Here is a 24203-nt window from a genome sequence, read left to right as displayed (position 1 = left end):
ATTCTAAATATAATTTCGAGCATGAATTTATTTTCGTTGTGAATTTCGCGTCATCATTGGACATAAGGCGGTCAATGTTTATTAAATTCATCTTATAACATATGATTTATTTGCAAGTAAACTTACCGAATCCTTAAACTTGATGTCACTGTGGAATTGGAAACATTATTTTAATACTGTAGTTACTCCGCTCAGTACAACGCGTGACAAATTAATTTACATCGTGTATAAATAACCGTAATAATAACTAAACTCAATATCATGTCATCCGTTTTTGTAATATACATTATAAATTTTTTATATATGTCTATGTATTTTTAAAGATATTTTATTTTTATTACAAATGATAAATTAAAAAAATATATCCATAGAATTTGCTTGAGATACAGAGATAATCGCCTTATTAAATATTTTTTTTGCCTTGGAAATAAATTTTGCTTTAATTGTAAATATTATTAATAATAGGTAATTTTCTTTTTTATCTATATCAACAGTACAACTAATTTCATGAAATGTTCTATAACAACAGGTAATTTTTTGATAACTGTCTAATATCATCACTACATAGTATAAAACAAAGTCGCTTTCTCTGTCCCTATGTCCCTTTGTATGCTTAAATCTTTGAAACTACGCAACGGATTTTGATGCAGTTTTTTTAATAGATCGAGTGATTCAAGAGGAAGATTTATATAAATGGATGTTATTATACATATGTATAATAACATCCATTAAATAGTGGAGAAGTACTGTTATTTTTGAGGTTTCTAATGTGATGTCGTAAATAATTACATTTTTTCCGCTTACATTGCAAACGCAGGCTGAACCCTACGAGTTTTATCAAAATAATGTACTGTATGTATGTAAAGTATTGTACACATTTAAAAGGTCTACAGAAAAGTCCGCGATGGTATATGTCTATCTCTTATGGATAACCCACATTTTTATATACAACGTTCACAGATTTTCTGTAGTGTATTTAGTATCAGCATTGCACCCGTGCGAAGCCGGGGCGGGTCGCTAGTTCAAAATATATGTCATCATAGTTGTCCAAATAATGGCCGATATTGTTTATTATTTATTTAAATAATTAACTAAGCTCAACAACGAAAGTTAATGTTTTAGGGTCTGTTTCACAATGTCCGGATAAGTTCCAAATAAGCTATTTATTACTTATTGGTAGGATAAACACTATTGTTGCGTTTCACGACCGTCAGATAGCGCGAAATTTCATCGGAACTTTTATCTTCCGAATAATTTATGTGTTGCATAGCTATTTGGTACTTTATCCAAACATTGTGAAACAGACCCTTAGTGTCATATTATAATCCTTTAATCATAATATACCCTAAGGGTAAATAAAGCTGTATTGATGTATTAGTAGTTTGTTTGGGAATCATTATGTGGACCATTGGAGCCACTTAATCGGCGACTCTGGGTACAGCTTAGTAATTACAAAAACTAATGCTTAGCAACGCCACCTGTCTCTTGGTTGTTTTAATTTTGTAGTCAGCCAGTAGGTAGTCAAATATAAAACTCATGACAATACAGTATAAAATTGTAATACTTTAAAGAAATCGACGTGCCGTGGCCTGTGACAGTTTCATTTTTTTTTTGTTTATAGAACCGGGGTTGTTTTTCTTCATATTGTTTTATCATTAATAACGAAATTAAATTTAAAACGCAGCTTGTGAATTTAATCACAATATTAAGTAGAAAATTATCGGTGAAGCAATATTTCATTCCCACGAATTTCTTGCGTGTAATTTGAATTAAGAATTTAATTGTAATTCAGATGAGGGTTCAAGAAAAAGTCACCAATGCCGAAAAGAGGAATTAAATTTTAATGCATTTAAAATTTTGAATTATTTATACACAACACCATCTACTTAAAATAGTAATTATAAATAGCAAGTTTAAGCAAGTTTAACATCTTTACTTAGAAATTTAACACGTTAATAGTATAAAGAGATAATACAATAGAGATGTGAAATGTTAGATAGTAATGAAGCAATTTAGCAGCAAGGTTGCAATTCAATCGTTCGCAAGCATGAATGATGGCTCACACAAACACACAAACCTACATAGGGATGAAACTGTATTATATTCTTATTAACCTACCGGCTTGCACACGAAGGGTAAGATAAAGAGTCCAGGCATATCTTTTCTTGTTACTTCTATATGTCAAAACGTTTTTACTAACGGGATATTATGCATCGACTATAAATCGTACCCTTTCCACATGCCACATTCTTTCATAGTATGAATGTTTCTTTCTAATACCAACGTCGGACCATAAATTTTGGTAGGGTCCCAATAATGAGATCGATATTAAAAAAATATATTTATATCAATATTTTAATGAGTAATAATTTGCCTTTATACATTGCAGTAGTGATCAAACAATGCAAGCGTTAGCAATAGAATAACTTTGTGATTGTAATTAATAAAAATAAAAATGAAGATTCCTTAGAATAATGCATAGGTATCATAAATTAAATAACTTCGATTTCGATGATTAAAGTTCGTTAAATCGTTTAAAATCAAATATTTAACGCAAGAGTAACGCAAAGGGATCGCCTATTTACCAATTAATAGTAATAATAGTTTTTTTTTGAAAAAATAAAAAAGTTATTCTATCACTAAAGCCGCACTTAATTCATCTGCCATCTTGTTGGTATACCCTGTACAAATTTCGATTTGTAATAAGCAAAGCATGATTTTGCTAAGTATCCAATATATAAATATAATATCTGTTAGGAATTTATGATGCTCTGATATAGAATTTATCATAAATATAATTTACTAAACTATAGAGAAAAATATACTCTTTTAATTGCATAACACCAAGGGTTGATTCTAACGTCCAGTATTTTGTTTTGTATTAATGTTTATCAGCTAAAAAAGTGTTGTACGCTGTGTTCTTAATGCTTTTGTTCTATTACTCTGTAACAAATTACTGGTCAGTAGAAACGAGCCCAATATGAATATTATTAATTTGTAAATTTTTATGTAATTATATTTTAATATGATTCTATGATTTACAGTCGCGAAATAGGCCTTTGGCTATATGTAAACGGATCTTGTTAGGTGAAACCGCAACTCTTTTTGTGTATTGTTTTGTTATGTAGTTTACAAGTACTATACACATTGTTTCGCCTTCAAATCATTTACGTAGGCCTGGAAAGCCTGGTATTTTTTAATCTAAAGCAATCATTACCCAGAACCACTCGATAAGACACTCTCTACGTGATAAGATATGGTAATTACTAATACATATTTCAATGCAAGCTATTATGTCGTTTGATGCCTTAAGAGCGCGGCCACACGATGCGGTTACGGTGCGGTGCCGCAACGTCATTCTACATACAAATTACTATACCGTTCCACGACGCGTTCCGCCGCCGCGCGGCGTTGTACCGCATGAGCGCCGGACTTGTGACCTGCGAGACGAGGCAGAGATGTGTAAAATGGCCACAACACAACGCCCATGTGGCACCCTCGAAATAATTGCGCACCGTTACCACATCGTGTGGCCGCGCTCTGTCTACAAAGTTCAGTGACAATAGGAATTTGGTAATCGTACGTAGCAAAGCATTTAATATATTAAAATGTATCTTTTAAGCACTTAGTACTTATACATGAAACAGCATTGCTGCATCATGTTTTTTTATAACACTTAGTTTTTATTGTCTAGTGGATGAAAGTGACTTTTTTTGCGTTTTTTTGGTAATTGTACCATTTTTACAATGAATGTACTTAAAAACGCTAAAATGATTGTTAAAGCCCGATACTGTTGGACATAAAGACATATATTGACATGAAGATCTTAAATGCCTAAATCCGAAAAAGATTTAAAATTCTAACATTACTAATCGGTATAATATATTATAAAAATCTTTATTCTTGCTTTGTATAACCTTCAACCGTCTTTAAACTTTAATTTAAGGATGTAATGTTCCTTTATGTCGCGTAAATCAATTGGTTTTCAATTAATCAATATAAGTATATAGGGAAAATTTCCCAATATTAACGAAAATTATTATTTAAACTTGAATATTTGTTTAAATAGCAATATTTTTAACGGAGATCTCATGCATAAAAGAGGTTAATTATAATTGAGCACAAATTGGTTCCTAATTCTGATCCCTAGGTTCCCTTGACCCCGATCCCGGTCCGGAAACATCGGAAAAGTGATTCCTCACCTGAAAATAAAAAAATACAAATTAATATTTTTTCAAACATTAATAGAAGCAGAATAATATTGATAACGAGAAGATAGAAATGACACACATTTAGTTCGTAAGTGAATCAGACAAGTATTTAATCATTCATAAAGGAACGTAACTCACTTGAAATCCTGGATAAAATAAACTTATTCTAAATTAACAGTGTACTTACTCCGAGTTGGTCTGAAATTTTCAAAATTATTGAAACGAGGGAGGAATTTGCCAGCAGCTCTTCGGGCATTGGAGGCGTTGAATGGACGATCTGAGACCGGGAACGGAAGTTTCTATTCATTCGCAGAGAGCATTCACAGAAGAGGTACCGTAGTATTATCGTTCGAAGGAACTCATCACCCATGAAAGCGAAGAAGTTCATATCTGAAATCATTGTTATATAATTATTTAACTTCAGAGCTTAATATTTATTTGCACAAAATGACATCTGATGTATGTATTCTACATTTAGAAGTCAATACACATGGCCGACAGATGGCCGGACGTAGACCTGGTTTATTATAGACCATATTCATATATTATATGAAAAGACCGCTCAATTGAGAAAATTTAATAATTAAATCTGAAAACGTATAAAACTGCTAGAAACTTACCGATACGAATTCGGAGTATTAACTGTGTACACTGGAACATAAAATCGAGGACTAAAGTCTCGCAAACGTCCAGTACATCTTGTTCTATTGTGTAAAGCTCGCACGATGCACAGAATCCCATCAAGGGATTGTTGAGGAACAACGTTAGGAGATTACCTTGATGACATCGTTCTGAAACAGATAAAGTTTCGCTTTTTCAACATTTTTTTTCACTCTTTATTTTTAACCTTACAGGTCTCTACCGCTCTTTTTAAATGTTTTTGTACATATTTGTTTATCATAAATTATTACTTCAAAACAATATTATATTAATAATATATAAATAGTATTTTTCGATAGAGACAGTGGACAAACTTGTTGAAGTCCAAGAAAAGGCCCAACTAGAACATGCAGTACCCGTCACCTCTATTCTGCACGAATGAAAACTAGATCATAATTTGTAGAATTGTAAACTGTTAGTACGCTATACACGAGCATAAGAAACTTATAAAACTGGTGCTGTTTAATTAATCTGATAAATATGTAAGTGACATGATTTATGACGGCTATGTGATTACTTATTATGTACCTGCTAGATTTGCTGGAAGTTCTTGAGCTGACAATAACATCACAAGTGGCTGATTGAAATGGCGTGGCATATTCTGCATGAGTCCAGAACAATTCGACTCAACTATGATAAACAAAGGTCTTCTTGTAAAAGGGTAAATGTCGCCAGGATACAACAGATAATGATCCTTTCCCCTGCTCCCTCTTTCTTGTGATTGTCCCCTGGATTCTCTTGTTGAATCCCGATTTGGATCTAATTTGCCAGATGTTATATACCCACCGGCTTCATACCCAGCTGAAATGAATTACAACTCCTATAATGCTGCTGCAGTGGTAATTGAAATGAGTATATTAATTACTACTGAAGCCAAAATCTAAAGATTTTGTTCGTTAGATACAAACTATTTGCTGCATTTATTGTTTTGAAAATATAATGGCACTTCTTGAAACTTACTGATGTTGTCAGCGTTACGACTGTGAGAAGGGATATAGCCATCTGCCGAAATGTATAATAAAATCGCTCCGTTTGATGGTAAATCATTGCAACTGCTCGCTAGGTAGACCAGACATTGCAGTGCGGTTGGCTTAAACAACAAGTACTTGTGTGGATTGTCTCGACGAAAGCTGTCCCCGACCACGTAACCTATACAAATATTAATATACATTATAATTAAATCCTTCCCTGAAGTACAAAATTGGACTTTCGCACCGCACCGTTTAAGGACGAATAAGAAGGAATAAAAACGTCTTCATAATGAAAAATCTAAATATTTAAGATTCATTTCTTTAATTTTTAGACGAATATAAAGAATATCGCCAAAAACTGCATTGTCATAATATTATAGCTGTACGGTTTTCATGAATGTATAGAAATTGTGAATGAACGAATGCATATTGTGAATGAATGAATGAAATGACGCACACAATGTGTAAATATTATGTCGGCACATGCCGTAATTTCTTTCGCAAATAATTGTATTCGCATTAAGCAAGCATTATCAACAGAAGAGAAAGAAAAATACAATCAAACGCGTAGTTCTCTGACCTCTTTGCGTAGAATGTGGAGCCGGTGGTGGTCCATGAGGAGGAACATCCTCACTCAGGGCCTGAGGTGCTGGGCCAATTGGTTCTTTTTCCAATATCTGTAGAATTCTATACATATCGATTGTGAGTTCAGAAAATTTTGCCTGTTGTGTACTACTACCAATTATAATTACGTCTTGTAAAGTTAGATGCATGTGGGGTCCTCTGTCTACGTATGGCGTGTGGTCGGGATGGATTCTACAAATATGTACAATTGCATTATTAATTATTTTGTGTTATGTTTCAGCAATCCATTCTGAATTGGATTCTTTAGGGTCATAGTGAACAATTTAAATAATAAATACCTATTAGACATGTCGGGTGCCGGCATATCATTGTACATAACCTCAACGGCTGGCTCGGCATCAAGGAAAGCTTTAACTTCATCAACAACTACAGTCCATTCCATTTGGTCTTCAGCGTTATACGTGGTTCCATACTCAATTATTTGATTGTCCAGTTCTCTTATAAGATCGTCAACAAGTTTTAATTTATTAAGTAATAATGATACAACAATAAATCTTGCATAATATCGTAGCTTTTTCACCATAAGTTCACATTTGTCTTCTTTAACGGCATGTGTGTAGTATCGCCTCGCTCTGATGGCCTGGTAAAACGCGAATGCTTCCCGAAGGTAAGCAGTTTCACTAGTCCTCAGACTGCAACGTAAGCCGCTACCATTAGTAGATAGTGTGTACTATTAATACAATTAAGTTAAAACGCTACCTAGTTGGATAACAGCACAGGAAAAGCCGACTCGACAGATACTAACGGAAACTGTACACCAGAATCATTCAGGAAATATATCACTAAAAAACCTCACGTAAAGATTTAGACTCTTTATAATTTGTGTTGCAGGTATTATAGTCTAGGTTTTACCCGCATCCATACCCACGGCTTAGATATGTTTGAAGATATTTGCAAATATTTTAGTGCTGAGAAGTGCTAACTATTATGGTCATACGATATTTGTTTAGATGTGAAATTTTCTTAAAAATTCTGACACGACTAGGCTTTTGTAAACTAATAGAAATACTTACTAGAAGTGATAGTACAACTGCCCAATTTTCGATGCGATCTCTCCTATTTGCCATCTCTTCAAACCATATTTGCTATCCAGTACGTCCCTGTGTTGTTGTTGAAATTTCCACAATTTGGTGTAAACATCAAAAGTCCGGCCGAAGTATGACTGCCATTGCTTGTGGCCATATTGTGGTAGTTCCCTACAAGTCATACATTTATAAATCGAACTGCAATTGTATTTGTATATAAGCTTCTATATGTTAATCGAAGAATTGTTAATAATTAACTGCATTTTAAGAAATATAGAAAAATTGACTAAAACCACAAAAAAAACTTTATCAAAACCATGACGTGAATTTGTGTATTAAAAATAATAGTTGTAGTAAATATAGTAGTCTCTTACCTTAATCCATTAAAAAGCACTTTCGATTTCTCCAATAAGTGACAGAATTCTATTATAATTTTCCTCTCTCCATCCATGGGATTCATATTTATAATATATTATACCTAATACAACATCTAAATACAATATCTATGAGAAAAGTGACGTAATATAATTGTTTGAGGAAGTCTTAATTATTTTATGATTCACTACTAGACGGGGATCGCTCACCATCCTTTTGTTCGTTTAGTAATTGAATTAAAATTTCACGGATGTCGTACAACTTGTGAGCTTCTATCAAGATCTCCCTTTTGACTTTAAGGTATTCGTACTCAACTTGTGATATAAGACGGCACTTATGAGCTTTTTCAATCAAACTCAAGTCACGGTTATTCAACACAAAACAACACAATTTACCACTTTTATGCCCCGCCTCTCGTAACGATTTCCGGGTATTTCGAATAGGAATAAGAGGGGATGGTGCTGGGGGGGTCAGGATAATTCGGCATTCACTCACTGGCGTAGAGTCCAAAGAGCTAACATTAATTGATATATCTGAAATAGATTCCGTCGTAAGATCCAGAAAGTTTTCCAACTCTACAGAATGTGGCGCTGTAGAGGTCGATGGTATCTCTGTCAAACTGTCGTTCCTTTTCAGTTCATTTTTTTTGCTGTCATCACCGTTGTTGCTTTCATCTGCTAAATTTTTTTTCAGATTAGACCTACTAATAATAGTCAGACAACTATGCCTTGGCAAGGCTGGATATATTTTATTAAATATTCTGAGAATAAATATAGGCTTTGTTACCTTGGGATAATGTGCATTTAAAAAGTGAATTCAGTCCAGAAGTTTTGAGTTTATTCAAATCTTATCTCTAATCTTAAATGGCAATTATCTACAAAATAACACGTAAAATACCTATATATTCGTAAAGGGAACTAAAATATTGTATAAACCTGTAATATAAATGTTTTGTATTGGCTTATTAAATAAAAGTGTGTATATTATATGTAAAAAAGCACTGCGTAGTATTTTATTTCTGATTCTACAAAACTTTATTAATTTTTAACTGATAGTAAAATTAAAAACTTTAATTAAATAAGCTTACAAAATAAACATATACTCGTAATTTAAATCTCAGACACAAATTACACCTCTGTTGCGATTTTACACCGTTAACACAATTTGACAGTATGCGTTTGAATATACCTTGTGGAAACGTGTTTACTTAAAAGGAAACGTGCTTTCTGGATATTTTCAAAAAATTATTGGAAATATTGAGATATAGAAAGTCTGTTACAACATCAAGATACAGTTTTTATTTCACATTACGTAATATATTTTAATTATTATTATTAATAAGGAAATACATAATTTCATTAAAAAAACAATAGTAAATTAGTAGTGTCTTTAATTAGAATATATATATATATATAAATTAAACGTTTTATTGTATTCTATGGTGTGAAGTCGGACCCAATCACAAAGTAATAGAAAATGTTTCAGACAGAATTTTATGGAAAATACTCGTACGTTCTTTATCTTTACCTTATTATAATAACAATAATTATTTTTATGTTCATTAAGCGTTTAGGTCAGAAAGAAGTAATTTTGCATAAAAGAAAATAATTTAAAATTAATTCCTTTAATCGATTGAAAATTTTGACTTTATCAGAAGTAATATAATATAAATTATTAAATCAGTCGGGTTTGTTCGAATACTTATAATTTGGCAAATTGACAGAGATTGGCATGGTTTTTTTTTAATTTATCGTATTTATCCCCGTTTCAATAGCACAAGTAAGGATTTCCAATTGAGTTGATTTCTTAAAATTGATTTGATATTACCGTTGTTAATTTATCATTAATAGAAAATTGCCTCTTGTATATTTCTCTTCATTACGTCGTTTGTATAATTCAGTAGCTGCCTTTCTTCCTTATAGATTCGGCTTATAAGGCATAAGATCTTTTAGATACAAAATAACATAAAAAATAAATCAGCGTCAAGTTTGTGGTTGGGTAATTGTCAGCATCAGACATTTCTCACATTACCTGATTTTCTTCTAGCGCATTCTTTTTTCGTATCTTCATTCATATATTTCTTGGCTAAATTGTGTATTCACTTTGATTAGTGATTAGTATATCTAGACAGGCGGTAGGACTTCGGCCCATGGTCCTTCTGAGAGTTAACCTAGGAGCAATGTTATATTCTGTCGTATCTTTAGCAGCCAATTCCTTAGAGAGTTGGTAGCTTGCGGCATGAATGGCTGTTCTATATAATCCATTTCCGAACCCATACTAATCTTCGCCTCTCAAGTTTAGCTTCTGAAATTTCTTCGGTTTCAGATGGCACTGCGCTTAATAACTTCTTTCAGTACTTCTTACAATTGCAAGCGTGCTCTCGATGTTCGTCAAAACATGCTCATAGACAGCTATCGACAACTGAATTTAGTTAACAGACCCACTAATCACACTCAATTACTAATCACTTGCAGTCGCACAAATCAAAGTGAATACAGGTCTTAAGCGAGAATACACTACAGCTTAGTGTGTTTGATCTATCAAGATATGATGGCTATCGGTTTAAATAATGACATCAGCCACTGTGTCTGTAATAAACTGCTAAATGCTTTATGTGGAAAAACCTCTATTGTCATCTCTAATGTGTCTTAAACAAACGAAAACTTCTAAAATCAGGAGTTTTTATCAAACACAAGTTGCGTTATTCGATTAAATAATCGTCTCTCCAACAATTGTGTGGAACGATACAAAGCAATTACCGAAGCCGCCAGTTGAAACAAGGTTTGTTACGACCGATTTGTGTCTTCTGAATCTGTATTTATTAAACTTTTCATTTATTATTCGTAAATCGTAAAGAACGGTCGCCGTAGAACGTATGTATTTACACGATTTAATTATTTTTACTTTTATCATGAAGCTAATTAAAACTGTAGTATAAAAATAAGTTTTAATTTTTAGAGAACATTTATGAGAAAAGGATGTGTTAGAGTGTAGATCTAGATTTTTATTTAAATAAAACTTTTTACTGTGAATTTATAAGTTATATAATTAAAACCTCAGATTATATTCATATTCGCTAAATTTATTTTATATTCAAATAGATTTATAGTAGTAAATTCGTTTTACATTTTAAAGTCCATTTGCCATAACTAAAATTTAAAGTAAAAGTTTTAATTAACAATTATAACAGCAGATGAATCGGTCGTGAAAAATATACGCTTAAGTTAATTTCGTGTTCAATCATGAATAAAATTTAATATGAATATAGTTAGCGTGATTGATAATTGTGCCACGTTCAATCAATTAGTTGTGGTATCAATCATTCTGTTCGAAAAAACACTACATGAGACTTACATTCCTTTTTTAAAATTAAGTCTAATAAAATTCTTGTCAGTTGTTAGTTAGTATTTGAGACTTAGGGCCTGTTTCACAATGTCCGGATAAGTTCCAAATAAGCAATTTGTTACTTATTGGTATGATAAATAGTATTTTTGCGTTTCACGACTGTCAGATAGCGCTATACGTCATGAAATTCGAAGTATCTTATTTGGAACTTTTATCTTTCGAATAATTTATGTGTTGCATAGCTATTTGGCACTTTATCCATACATTGTGAAACAGGCCCTAAGTCTCAAATACTAACTAACAACTGACAAGAATTTTCAAAGCCAAGATGCCTTTATTATAGCGTGGGCGAATATTTACCATAAGTTTGAAAATAATTATAACTCAACTTATAATTACCCAGGCAACACTGAAATTTTTTTTTATAGCACTTGGGCCAAACAGGCAGGAGGCAAGTGATACCGCCGTCCATGGACAATCTCAATGCCAGAGAGCTCGCGAGTGCGTTGCTGGCCTCTTATTGGTACGCTCTTTTGTTGAAGGAACCAAATTCGAATTGGTTCGGAAATACTTCAGTGGGCAGCTGGTTCCACAAAGTGATAAAAGCAGTGGGCCCATTCTCCTTTAAGGGTCTCTTCTATGTCATATTCGTATGCCTCTAATTTTATCTTTAGTACTTGGGCACAAATGCAAGTCCAAGAGGGCGCCAGGTCAGGACTGTATGGCGGATGATTCATTATCTCGACACCTGCCATAGTCAAATATTCAACAGTCTTGTTGCGGAGTTCGTTGAAGCATTATCGTAGTGGGGGTGGGCGCTGCTGTCCGATTTCTTCCAAGACAACAGGCAAACAGCGATTGATATAGCAGCCTAGCACAACTGTTGCGAAATGACATTTTCAACCAAAGAGGCAATCATCTTTTTTCCTTGAGTTCTTCCTACTTTACCTTAGTTGGTCGATCCTCGAAAGGAAACACCCACTGAGCTAATTGTCTTTTGGTTTTGGGTTCGTAGCAATATATTCACACAGCACTGATGTTACCTTCAGTAGTCGCTGTTAAAGGATGTCCCTCACTCGTTAATTATTAACCAAATGTAATTAATGGCACGAGATGAGGCTTCATTAATAAATGCTAATCGCAGCCTATCATAGCTTTGTTGTCGAGTAAGCCCACAATGAATGTCATAATAAATTATTGACCGAAAATTTTCTCGCGTTAGCTTCACTTTAACGTGTTTTTTTTTGTTAGTTTTAGATTTGCCGCCAATCAACAAAAACAAATCACAAATGAATGCAATATGCTACATTAGAATTACCAAAGAGTTCTAAAATTGAAATACAAAAAAAGTTTTCATTAGCAATGTTTCTAGCTGGCCAGTTCCAAACATTTTCAGTGTTACGCGAGTATAACATTAAAGTAGTCATTATATTATGATATTTTGTCTATTATTATATGGCTGATTGGTTTAATGTATGTAATTAATTAATGTAATGTAATTAAATAAATATAATAATCAATCTAATTGTACCGTCTTCATTGCAAATGAATGATTTATTTATTTTTGATAGATAACGCAAAAAAAAATTCTGTAAAAAATATTTAATAGTTGAAGTGGAGGGTCACATCCCCTAAACGAAGTCACATCCCCTTAACGAAGAAGATGATTTCGCGATAGCAATGTTGGACCTGTTAAAATGCAAATGCTCTCTTATACTTAATTAAATGATTTCCGATCCTAGCAAAAATCTTATATCAAGGTTCCAAAGAGAGAGTTCCACCTAGAGATGGTATCCCCATGAAAAGATTTAAATATAATTTCCGCTATGGTAATGTGAAAAGTTAAAATGCAATCCGTGTTATATAATCAGTTTAAAAAGTTGCGATTAGTTTGTTATTTTAAACATTCACTCTTCTATTGTAATTCTTAATAATGAAAATGTAGAACTTCGCGCATCTATTCAACAGGTACCGATACCGGTCTTGTTAGAAAAAACGCTATTGTTTTCCTTAACATCCTAAGTTAGTATTAATACAAAGATATTCTTATGTAACGTACATAATTTTCAAAAATAATCTCTTATAACATATTAAATTTTAAACAAAGTAATCGCACTTTAAAAAAAAAAACTTACCTCTGTCCATTTTGTTGAATGTATATACAAAACTTCGTGAAATAACTCTAATTTAACCTCGTAAATATGTATCTGTGGTAAACTCTCAAAAATATAGTTCCTTCTTTATCACTTGAAATCGCAAAAAATTTAACAACTTTCACTAATTCAAAGTAAATAATTATATTAATGTTTGATTTGAATTACGCGCGATTAAATTTAAGACTATGTCGTTGGTAACCGACTCGACTGCTCTCCGCTAGTTCGTATTGCCCATGGTAAAACGCGAGGAAAAGTGAGCTATATTTTCAGAATTAAGGCTGTTTTTCCTTGGAGAGGGAGAATAGTGTGGAGCACTTTCAAGTTTGCACCAATAAACGCTGCAGAAAGCCACGCCTCTATGCAACAGGATAATCTGATTGGTTGAAAATTTTCATGAGGCTCAGCTTTGAAAATTGAATAGATTTCAGTTAAAATTATGAAAGTCAGTTTTGTTGTGTACAAATTTTAATACGTAATGCGATTATTTTTTGGACTCAAAACTGCTAACATTACAAATATTTTTTTAAACTATTAATATTTAATTTACAATTACTGAATCTTAATTATCTAAACTATGTTTAAATTAGTGTTTAATGAAATACATTTTAATAAATTATGGAAATAATAGAACTAATTTCATAGAGGTTAATCTCATTTAAAATATTTTTTCAAAAATGGGATTCATTATCCCTTTTCTAGAACTTTCTGAAAATAATTCGTTCGTTTAAGAGCCAGAATGTTGTCGCTACTGGCACATAGATAGCGCCACTAATACGGGGAATAAATTTAAATGACAATTTTCAAACCAAATTATTGGCTGAATTGGAAAACTCTTTGGTGAACTAGCAATACATACATGCCTCCTGCCTGTTTATGGATAATTATTGCGTATTCTTGTTTATTTTTATAAGAAGAACGTTATACCGAAAGGAAACTTGTGAGAATGATAATACCACGTCAAATAATATTTTAAATTATTGTAACATACTTCAGCTGGTTATTTAAAAAAAACTATTTCATGAATCGACGTCTTTGTAATGAAAAAGTTAAATAAAAAGAATTATTTTTTTCGAATTTCAACCTATTCTAACGTTAATAACGCTTTTCTTTGATAAAATTAGGTTTATTATAAAGTTTTCTACATTTTAATCATCGCAGAGCATAAGCCGTATAATATTTGGCTTCTTATGCTTTGAAATATATTAATTTTAATTATTTGTACGATAAAAGAATTTTTGGTAGTTCTTCCTAAGCCATAATAAAAAGAAAAATTCTATATAAGTTTTAAATACGTACTAAAATCTCTAACGGTAACACAATCAAAAATTCAGCCTCAATTTGGCTTTTCTTTAGCTGAATTCACTTGAAGATTCATTCATTACTTGAGAGTGTTAAAAGATTTCCCACTCATCAGAATAGGATTTTAAACGTTTAAACAAAAAAGCTCTTGGTACATATAAACAATCAAGAATTGGCATCCAAATTTATGTTCGACATCCAGAGCTTATTTTTTTTGTGTTCCAAGCACAGCTCCATTGATAAATGATACTGATTAGAATACTTTTTTGGATCCAGCATCCAAAAAAATTGCATCATTTAATCTTGCTAATAAACTAACCGAAACTATGTATTATTTACTAAATATATAGTGAAAGATGTGTTATTGCCATTTAAGCATTTAATGTATGTAATGTTTATTTGAATTAATTAATGCATTTATTATGCCTTTAAATAAAGAAAAACTAAACAAAAATAATGACAAATCAATTACAAGATCCTGTCAATAGATACATAAAAAAATATGTAATTAAGATATATTATGTGTCTGTTGTAAATTTATGTATTCTGTAAATTTTTCAAGGAATAAATGTGGCTTAATTTTTATTATTATAATTTTATGGCTTTATATAAAAATAGTTGAGAGATATCAGGCCACGCCGCCTATGTGTCCGGCGTAAACAGGCGCCAAGACAATAGAGGCGCCGCCATCGAAATTATTTTAGTTACACTTACACAACAACATATTCTTTGTATTCGATCGATAATTAGGTACAATAGGCGCGACATATGCCTCCTTAATAATAAAACGTAATTATAATGTGCTCATTGTACAAGTCTTCTGAGATAATATTCACGTGTGTGGTTTAATTTTACGCTTCGGAGTCATCAACGCACAGTATGAAAAAACAATGTTTTATGCCAAATACTTTATTGTAAGGCGGTTGATGTCAGGGCTAAGCCGAATTGCAGCTTAACCAAGTTAAGAGTATAGTAATCAGAAACATTCACTTGTCAAACTTCGATAAACGGCTTATATGGTTTTTGGTAAGATTACTGAGAAGAATTTTATGCTAATCTGTACAATTAATTCTCAAACATAATATCAAATGAAACTGCAAGACAGTAGACACATTAATTTAAAAGTTTAGTACTGTTAGGAGTAAAAAATTGCATGTAAAAAAGTAGTTTTTTTTTATCCCTAACAAGCGTAGTTTGAAATTTTATACAAGGATATCTTCTCTAGGTATCACTTCAAGTTGTTATATTTGAATTCTGTAGACCATTATTCATTCTGTTCAAAAGATTGGGAGAGATCGGCCAAGAATAGCCAAGTTCAGAAAGAATTAAAAGTAATACCATTGACTATTATGAACTTATCTTATTGGTAAAGAAAGAAAGTATTTTCTTTTTTTAGTTTTTAAAGTTGTGTCTCTGGTTATTCCAATTTGCCCGAATAATTCAAAATCTTTAGAAAATCACCGCTAGGTGTCGCCTTAGAATCATTCACGCTATGCCAAGTTGCCAATCTTTGAACTACAGTTGTGTAGGCACCTCATTAAAAAACACATTCATAAATTTTATTGAAATTGCGAGATAGACTAAACATTTATTAAAAAGTCAAGACAGCTCACATTGTCAGTAAAGTGTATAATATTTAATAATAATAATGTAAAGAGTAGGAGGAGGAAACAAAAAAATATGTCTACATTGTTACATGTCCTACGCAAATTTAAAGCTAAATGCAAAATCAATCAAAACCAAAATCAAAATTCGCAAAACTACCAGGAGGCTTTGTTCTGAGAAGAACGGGCTAGAACCCTATCAAGTTTTACCCTCCCTCTACATTACAATTATTCAAAGCAAAATGTCATAAAAGTTACAAAAGTAAAAAATAAAATAAAAATCTGTTCTGTGATTTACCACATTCAACATTACACACATATTCAAAACACTTCCAAGATAACAAAACAAATTATAAAAATATAATTAGAACTATTGCCAAGCGTTTACCTTCTAGGTAGTCATTAACCTTTACACTTTACCTATACACACGTTAATGTTTTTTTAATATGTGTTTTGAATCTGATGAAAGATAGTTCCAATATTTCACGGAATCATAATATAATAGCAGCGTATACTTATACCCATAAATTAAGTATTTATTTTCTGCCTGTAGGATGGCTGGAAAAGTTTTATTATTATTTCTTGTATACCTATTGTGACTTTCACTGTTCTTTATAAGAGACTAATACTACGCACAAAAACGATACAGTTATAGATATATTGGGAAGGTACCGTCAAAATATAGATTTCCTTGAATAAATTTATAAATGAAGTGCCTGGTTTCAAGCAATAAATACCTAATAGCACGTTTTTGTAAGATAATAAATAAAAAATAAAAATTCATTTATTCAATTTAGATGCGTCTTAGGGCATGCTTATGAATGTCAAAAACGTTTACGAAATTCGCGAAAGAGCAAAACTACGCCGTCCGTTCGCAAAACTACCAGGTGGCCTTGTTCCGAGAAGAACGATTAGATATTGCATTGTATATCTGCTACTTGGCCCCATAAAAGAATTCCATACGATATAAATGGATTATTAGACCACTCGAAAAAACATACAATTCTTGTACATCGAAAGTGACGCAAATTCAAATTCACACTATTGTTTACGAACAGCAAATAATTGCGCAATCTACGCGTCCATTGCTACTCCTTCGTATGTCAAATATGCAAAGTAGATATGTGGGATCAGATTGACAGAAATATCGGTCTAAAATCACACCTCACCAAACTCAAATAACTTACACCTTATTTCAAATGCAACTCGGCATAATTTATGAACGTATTATTCGTTATAGAGGTGTTGATTGTTATTATTATTTATTTGATTGGCTTTATATGTATTAATTAACCCTAACACAGGTATATTTACTTAAAAGGGTTCCCAAATCTTACACTATGAAAAGAAAGATGTACCAACTTAAATGAATAAAGACTTATTATTATTATAATTATATATGTATTAACATTATATTTGATTAGTTTTGTCGTAGCGGATGATATATCAATTTATAAACGATTATGTTTTATTATTAATTCACCTATGTTTTTACATTACAAATAATAATTTAATTATTACGTCTCGACTATTTGGGTAAAAATGTACAGGGATGACGCTTCTCATACGCACGTTACTATAGTAACCTATCGTCTAACTGCCCTTTCCCGGGTTCATGCTACAATAATACTGTATATACGTATATAACACTATAAATTAGATCTCAATTAAATTTACGAAATCATATTTCCACCAAATTCTTTGTTGTCCAAATTGTTTATTGAATCGATTATTTTTTCGCTATTTATTATTGCAAATTAATGTCTACAACAGTTTGTATTTTTACGGGTTTTTGATTTGGTTTTACAAAAACAAAAAAGGTTTTTTTTATAATAAAATAAGTTTTTTTAACTGACAGAAAAGGATCGAAAGTAACGGAATTAATCCGCAATCGCATATTAAAAACAATCTGAGATCAAACCGTGATAGTCGATCGATCTGCTATCTGCATCCCTACGATGACAATCCATTTTTGGCGACGGATAGAAAGCAATCTCTTCGCTCTTTACACTCATATTTCATAATCAATATAAACCACATAAAGTACCTAAATAAAACCATACAAATAATATTAAAATACACATGTCTATTGTCTATGTTCAAAACATATCAAATGTTACTACTTCACAGCTTCAGCTACTTTACAGCTTTTTAATTATTTAAAAAACTGGTGTAAGTGTAAAATCTTAAGGTAGGATATTAACACAGTTGAACTGTCATTTTCATACAAAGGGCTATCCAAATACACCGCTCTTACCATGGGTATCTTGACTCGAGCGATGGCTATTACAATCCGTCGCTTGGTTATTGGCACACTTTTATCATTATTTGGATTAAGATGTCTCTTTCAGATGGTCAAAAATTGATAAAGTTAGGTTATTGGGTTTGGGCGTTAGAAACCCCTAAGGAATCCCAATTTGACGTGATTTTTGTGTATATTTTTTGTATTATTATTATTTACGGTATATATATATATGAGTTGAATATACTTAGTGCTAAGTATGACTCGATGTTAAATACGATGGAATGGAAACCTCGATAACAAGATATTAAATTTATACATATAAAAATAACTGTAATAGTTATACATACAATAGTGAGACAACCACTTACCGCCAGGTTGTAAAACCCTATAGGACTATTATTAGACCCCTCAATCATCAAAATTGGTAGGCTGGTGCTGTTTTTCATTTCCTATCACATAATGACGTAGCGTACACTACGGACATTATATATAGTCTAGCCTTTTGTTGGGCATTCTTACTGTCCGGCGTCAGCAAGTTCCCATTCCCCGATTGCCTTCGCTGGTTAATAGATTGACTCTTCGCCGGAGAGTGTCATATTTGTAAAGGAGGTAGTGTATTGTGATTTAAAAATATATTTGGAGTAGATATGTAATATTCAAGAAAATGTTTCATTTCTTGAATTATATTAAATTAAATTATAGATAGAATTAAAATGAAACCGAATCGTTGGCGATGTAAATAAATGGCAATTGATACAAATATTTTATCTCGTTTATTAAAACCGTAACATAACATATACAGTATTTATAACTTTCTTAACAAACGAATATATCAAGCGAGGAAATACTGCCAGCGTTAAAGCTACTCTGGCACGGGGACCAAAATTTTTATTATTTTTTTTTATCTTATAATAAAAATTTCTTCTAGACACATGTTCACTAGATAAGCCATAAACGTGTGAAAATATCCTAAAATCATAACCTCTATCGAGGCTTTGGTCTTCTGATAATATAATATATTAATATGTATTTGTATATAGAGTTAATAAAACTCCTATAACAGCTATGAATGCGAATTTACGTAACTCGACGTTCCGAATGCTTTTAAGCAATCCAAACTAACCAACTAATGCTTTTAGTCAACATGAATAGGTATATGCTAGTATTTGAAAATATATACAAACTTTACTGGAGGTATATTTATATGTTATAAATATGTTGAAGTTTATTCAATGGACAATGAACTGGGTACACCGTTACAACATTCATCAATCATCATCTTAATTTAAGTAACTTATGAATACTGAACCTACGTTACCTAAAAGCAGCTAAAATCAAAGAAATCATTTAACAGTTGCACCTATAATGGCTGGTCGACAATTATCGGGTCATAGGGCAACATAGGATTTTCGTAGTGCAATGAAAACTTTTCAGATTTCTTTTAGCTAAGACGGTGCATTGTTTGGTACGAAACTTTCAAACCTGTTCCCTAAAATGTGGTTGAGCGAAGCAATGGCTGATTCATGCGTCATGCCTGCGAACAGATGCTACTGTTGGTATCAGGTCGACTCATGCATTTTTTTTATTAATAACCTAGTCTAAGCAATTCGCTTCAGGGCCGGCACGGCAAGGGTCAAAGTTATAAAGTTGCATTTTACATACTGGTGGGTGTAATATCTGCTGAGTTTCTTCTCAGAACCTAGGCCTCTTGGTAGTTTTGCGAACGGTACCATAGTCTTGCTCTTTTACGAACTTTGTTAATGATTTTGACGTTCATAGGCATTCGCTAAGATGCATCTAAACTAAATGAATGTATTTTGATTTGATTTTATTACACTTTCTTTCAGTCTGATGTTAACTGTTAAGACCACTCCGTATGTCGAGCTATTATTGATAGACACCCGCACGTAGGTTTTTTTTTATTGAACAGGGGGCAAACGGGCAGGAGGTTTACCTGATGTTAAGTGATACCGCCGCCCATGAACACTCCCGATGACAGAGGGCTCGCGAGTGCGTTGCCGGCCTTTTAAGAATTTGTACGCTCTTTTCTTGAAGGACCCTAAGTCGAATTGGTTCGGAAATACTTCAGTGGGCAGCTGGTTCCACAAGGTGGTGGTTCCCGGCAAAAACTTCCTCGAAAAACGCGCAGTTGTTGAACGTCGAGGTGATACGGGTGGAATTTCGTACTCTGGTTTTATAAACGTAATCAATTGAATATTAATAAAATGCACCGAGCACAAATAGTATTTCACACGAATACGACACAAAACATTCAACTTAGTTTTATGACAGACCCGAGTAATGAAGCTTTACAAGTTTAATATAAACTCTTGACGTAAAATTATTTGTAAGCTCTTCGTTAATTAAATATATGAAAGAGCGAGTCTTTGCTTCACCTTTTGTATTAATTTGGCTATGCTTTGAGCTGGACTCAAAGAGGAATATTGTGTTGTAGCAGTACACGTCTTTCGTGTTCTTAAGAGTAATGAATCTTACATATCCAACTACGAAAGTTTCTTAATACAATTTTATGGCCTTTCATAAAGTAGCTGGAAGTATCATATTTGCCAACGGCATACATTGCAAGAGTTTAGAGTACGAATATTATTTCTTACTTTTGCTTAGTAACTTTTATGTGCCTCGGTATTCGAAGGATTCACTTCCATGAAAAGTAACTCAGAGTATACCAAGCGCAAACTTTACATAACTCGACACGGGATCAATCGATTGTCTCGCCTAATATGAGATATATTGATGATCAAAACACAGTTGTTTTTCTTTTATTGTATATTATGTAACTTCATCATTTTCTACTGCTTTTTCATATATACAACAGGGCTCAAATCCATGTCCAGGGACAGTCTCAATACCATTAGGCTCGCAGGAGCGTTGCCGGCATTTTAGGAATTGGTTAACTCGTTTCTTACCTTAAGTCAAATTGGTTAAGAAATACTTCAGTAGGTAGCTGGTTTCACATAGGTGGTGCGAGGTAAAGTTGCAGATTAACATCGAAATATTAGAGGGTTCTAGGGGTAGGTCGGATCGGTGTATGTGGATAGGCATTTGTATGAAAATGATAGTTGAACTTAAGATAATAACATACACCAGTTATAATTAAAATCTATCGTTAAAATCTATTTGATATGTTTTAAACATAGGCACGTATATTTTAAAATTATTTGTACGGTTTTATGTACTTAATTTAGTTTAGGTATATTGATTATCAAAGAGAGAAGAGATTGCATTCTATCCGTCGCCAATAACGGATTGTCTTCGTAGGGTTTGGTTATTGGGATGCAGATAAGAGATTGATCGACTGTGACGGTCTCATTTTAGATTGTTTTCAGTATAAGATTGCGGATTAATTCCGTTATTTCCGATCCTTTTCTCTCAGTTCAAAACTTATTTTATTTTTGTAAAACCAAAATCAAAAACCCAAAAAATACAAACTGTTGTAGACATTGATTTGCAATAATTAATAGAGAAAAAATAATAGATTCTGATCTAGAATCTGAAATTGTGGATTTATAATTGGGTTGGGGGTCCAAGGATCATCGCATTCGATAGAAAAGTTTTAATAAGATTTTTAATGTAAAAATGATTGTCAGTTTTGACATAGATGTCATTTTAATTTTTTTATGAATATTCAGTGAATGTTTAATTTAATCATATATTACAAAATGCTGTCCATTCCCCTGAGAGGCCTTTTCAAGCCAAAATATGCTTTTGAAGGGTAAATATATGTTTAGCTAACTATATAAACAGATTTTTAAAACCTACATTACATACGCAGCTGAAGTTCGTAGAGCAAATAATTGGTTTATTCGTAAGGTATTTTTAAAGACATAGCATAGATTTTATTTTGTTATTACAATTTCTAAATGTACTTTCCATAGCAAATAATATCTTATGATGCTGTTTAATGGATGCTCATTGTGTATGTGTGTGTGTGTTACGTCAGAATCGATTTATGTTCTTACCACTGAGCCCGTACAGAATTTATTCTATTATCTATAACTCTGAAAAATTGCCCAAAAATATTGCATTTTTCATTGACCGGCATTGTAATAGTTTAGAATATTAATATGTTTGTGTGAATTGTGATGGATATATATGTATATAAAAATAGTCGAATATATATCTATCGATTGGTTTTTTATATTGTAGAATTGTTTGATGATTTGCTTTTTTTTAAAAAAAGTACCGAGAGTTTTTTACGCCGGCTTTTTCTCTCGGCCAACAACCTCTGTCTTCTTTGCCGATGAGTAGGGATGCCAACAGGCTCGAATTTAATGACGTGGAATAAGTGATGCCATGATGATCTTATGTTCCAAAATAAACGTACTTTATTTTATTTTAATTTTATTTTATTGAGTTGAATTTTGTGTTTTACAACATTAGTGTTTTACAAAGCAACTTATGTTAACACATTTAACCCCTAGAAATACGACATGCATATAATCCTCGAATAAAAAACTAGTGATTAAATGATTCACAGATTCAACATGAAACTTGGCATGGTACGCATGATGAGCGGATCGTGTGGTTGTTCTCCTGACAAAGGAACGTCACAAGGTGATGGCGGGTCTAAATCAAAATATCAAATTACCTACAAGCCGTATAAAATTCCCGAGTATAAGCCTCATGATAAGAAAAATATGGACTTAAATAGGCCAATGTCCCCTCACGTATTCATTTACGCACCTACAGAACCTGCAATGACTTCAATCGTTGAAAGGATTACAGGTATATGTAATTGATTTTTGGGTGGTAGTATAAATAGCGTATTCTAATGTTCCTTCACCTACATATGCCGATATACATAAATGCGTAAGTTGTGTCTATTTTGTCTAATACATAATATTTATTTTGCGACTTATATTTACAATATATTTTTTTATGATGATGGCAAAGGAGCCGCAATAATTAGCAAATAAATCAATGTGTCACCTTATCACATATACGCCCCTAAAATATGCAAACGAGTGGTTAAATCTGTGACATATCCATAATAACACACCATTAAAATTCTGGTTTCTTTACGGGCGTAGTCTGTAATGTAGATCAAAACTGAATTACGTCACCTAATTAATATTATTTTTCAGGTATGATCTTGACATTTTACGCCCTTGTACTATCTTGTGGTACTCTATTTCTTTCCAACGGCGTCGAAACCTATGTCTCTATAATTCAAAGCCTTGATATGTCCAGACCTATGATATTTCTTATAAAACTATCACTTGGGGCTCCATTTGCCTTCCACTATTTCAATGGTATAAGATTTTGTCTGTGGAATGCGTGCAAAATGCTTTCAATGAAAGAAGTTACAGATTCAGCAAAGAAGGTGTATATTGGTACAGCTGTTCTATCAGTTCTGTTTGCGCTTTTTTAATGAAATCTACAATTTTTTATGTTATTACGAGTGAACTGTTACATAATTAAAGTTTCTTAGATATCTCACCTGGATATTTATTAAAAAGTTACTCGGCGTTAATCTGGCATTTTAATGATGAGAGAGTGTTTTAAATCAGACCTGAGTTTATTATGTTGAATATAACATTTCTGTTTACAAATTATTCGTAATTACTCTTCGATCATGTTTTGTTGGTACATTTATTTCTTAAAAATAAAACACCCACTGTTTTAGAATAAGTAATTAAACAATG

At 32.3% G+C, this 24203-nt stretch overlaps 2 protein-coding genes across 2 annotated transcripts in view; one reads left to right on the top strand and one right to left on the bottom strand.

Annotated features, from left to right (window-relative positions):
• Positions 1–1882: 1882 nt before the first annotated feature.
• LOC111003358 (protein SCAI) overlaps positions 1883–24203 on the bottom strand; it is a 25302-nt gene continuing 2981 nt past the window's right edge. Inside the window, exons 2-10 of the mRNA XM_022273806.2 lie at positions 7887–8564; positions 7501–7683; positions 6766–7119; positions 6423–6658; positions 5832–6020; positions 5400–5672; positions 4832–5002; positions 4399–4601; positions 1883–4202 (exon numbers count right to left, since the gene is read on the bottom strand). Coding sequence (XP_022129498.2) covers positions 4134–4202; positions 4399–4601; positions 4832–5002; positions 5400–5672; positions 5832–6020; positions 6423–6658; positions 6766–7119; positions 7501–7683; positions 7887–7972 — 1764 coding nt within the window. The 5' untranslated portion in view covers positions 7973–8564 and the 3' untranslated portion in view covers positions 1883–4133. The remainder of the gene's footprint in view (positions 4203–4398; positions 4602–4831; positions 5003–5399; positions 5673–5831; positions 6021–6422; positions 6659–6765; positions 7120–7500; positions 7684–7886; positions 8565–24203) is intronic.
• Positions 22164–23992, top strand: LOC111003366 (succinate dehydrogenase cytochrome b560 subunit, mitochondrial-like). The gene is made up of 3 exons (XM_022273822.2): positions 22164–22270; positions 23036–23283; positions 23643–23992. The coding sequence occupies exons 1-3, from the start codon at positions 22191–22193 to the stop codon at positions 23927–23929; spliced, it is 615 nt and encodes a 204-aa protein (XP_022129514.1). The 5' UTR covers positions 22164–22190; the 3' UTR covers positions 23930–23992.

The sequence above is a fragment of the Pieris rapae genome, chromosome Z (genome assembly GCF_905147795.1).
Source record: "Pieris rapae chromosome Z, ilPieRapa1.1, whole genome shotgun sequence".
Classification (NCBI taxonomy): domain Eukaryota; kingdom Metazoa; phylum Arthropoda; class Insecta; order Lepidoptera; family Pieridae; genus Pieris; species Pieris rapae.
The sequence above is the reverse complement of the archived record's forward strand: the minus strand, read 5'-3'. Positions and strand labels throughout refer to the sequence as shown.

What these genes read in the sequence shown, in the direction of transcription:
- LOC111003366 (XM_022273822.2), top strand. Translation starts at nt 22,191, where the DNA reads ATGTTTAATTTAATCATATATTACAAAATGCTGTCCATTCCCCTGAGA. An exon ending in CCAAAATATGCTTTTGAAGG is followed by an intron (nt 22,271 to 23,035) that starts GTAAATATATGT and finishes AATGATTCACAG; the next exon opens with ATTCAACATGAAACTTGGCA. An exon ending in AATCGTTGAAAGGATTACAG is followed by an intron (nt 23,284 to 23,642) that starts GTATATGTAATT and finishes ATTATTTTTCAG; the next exon opens with GTATGATCTTGACATTTTAC.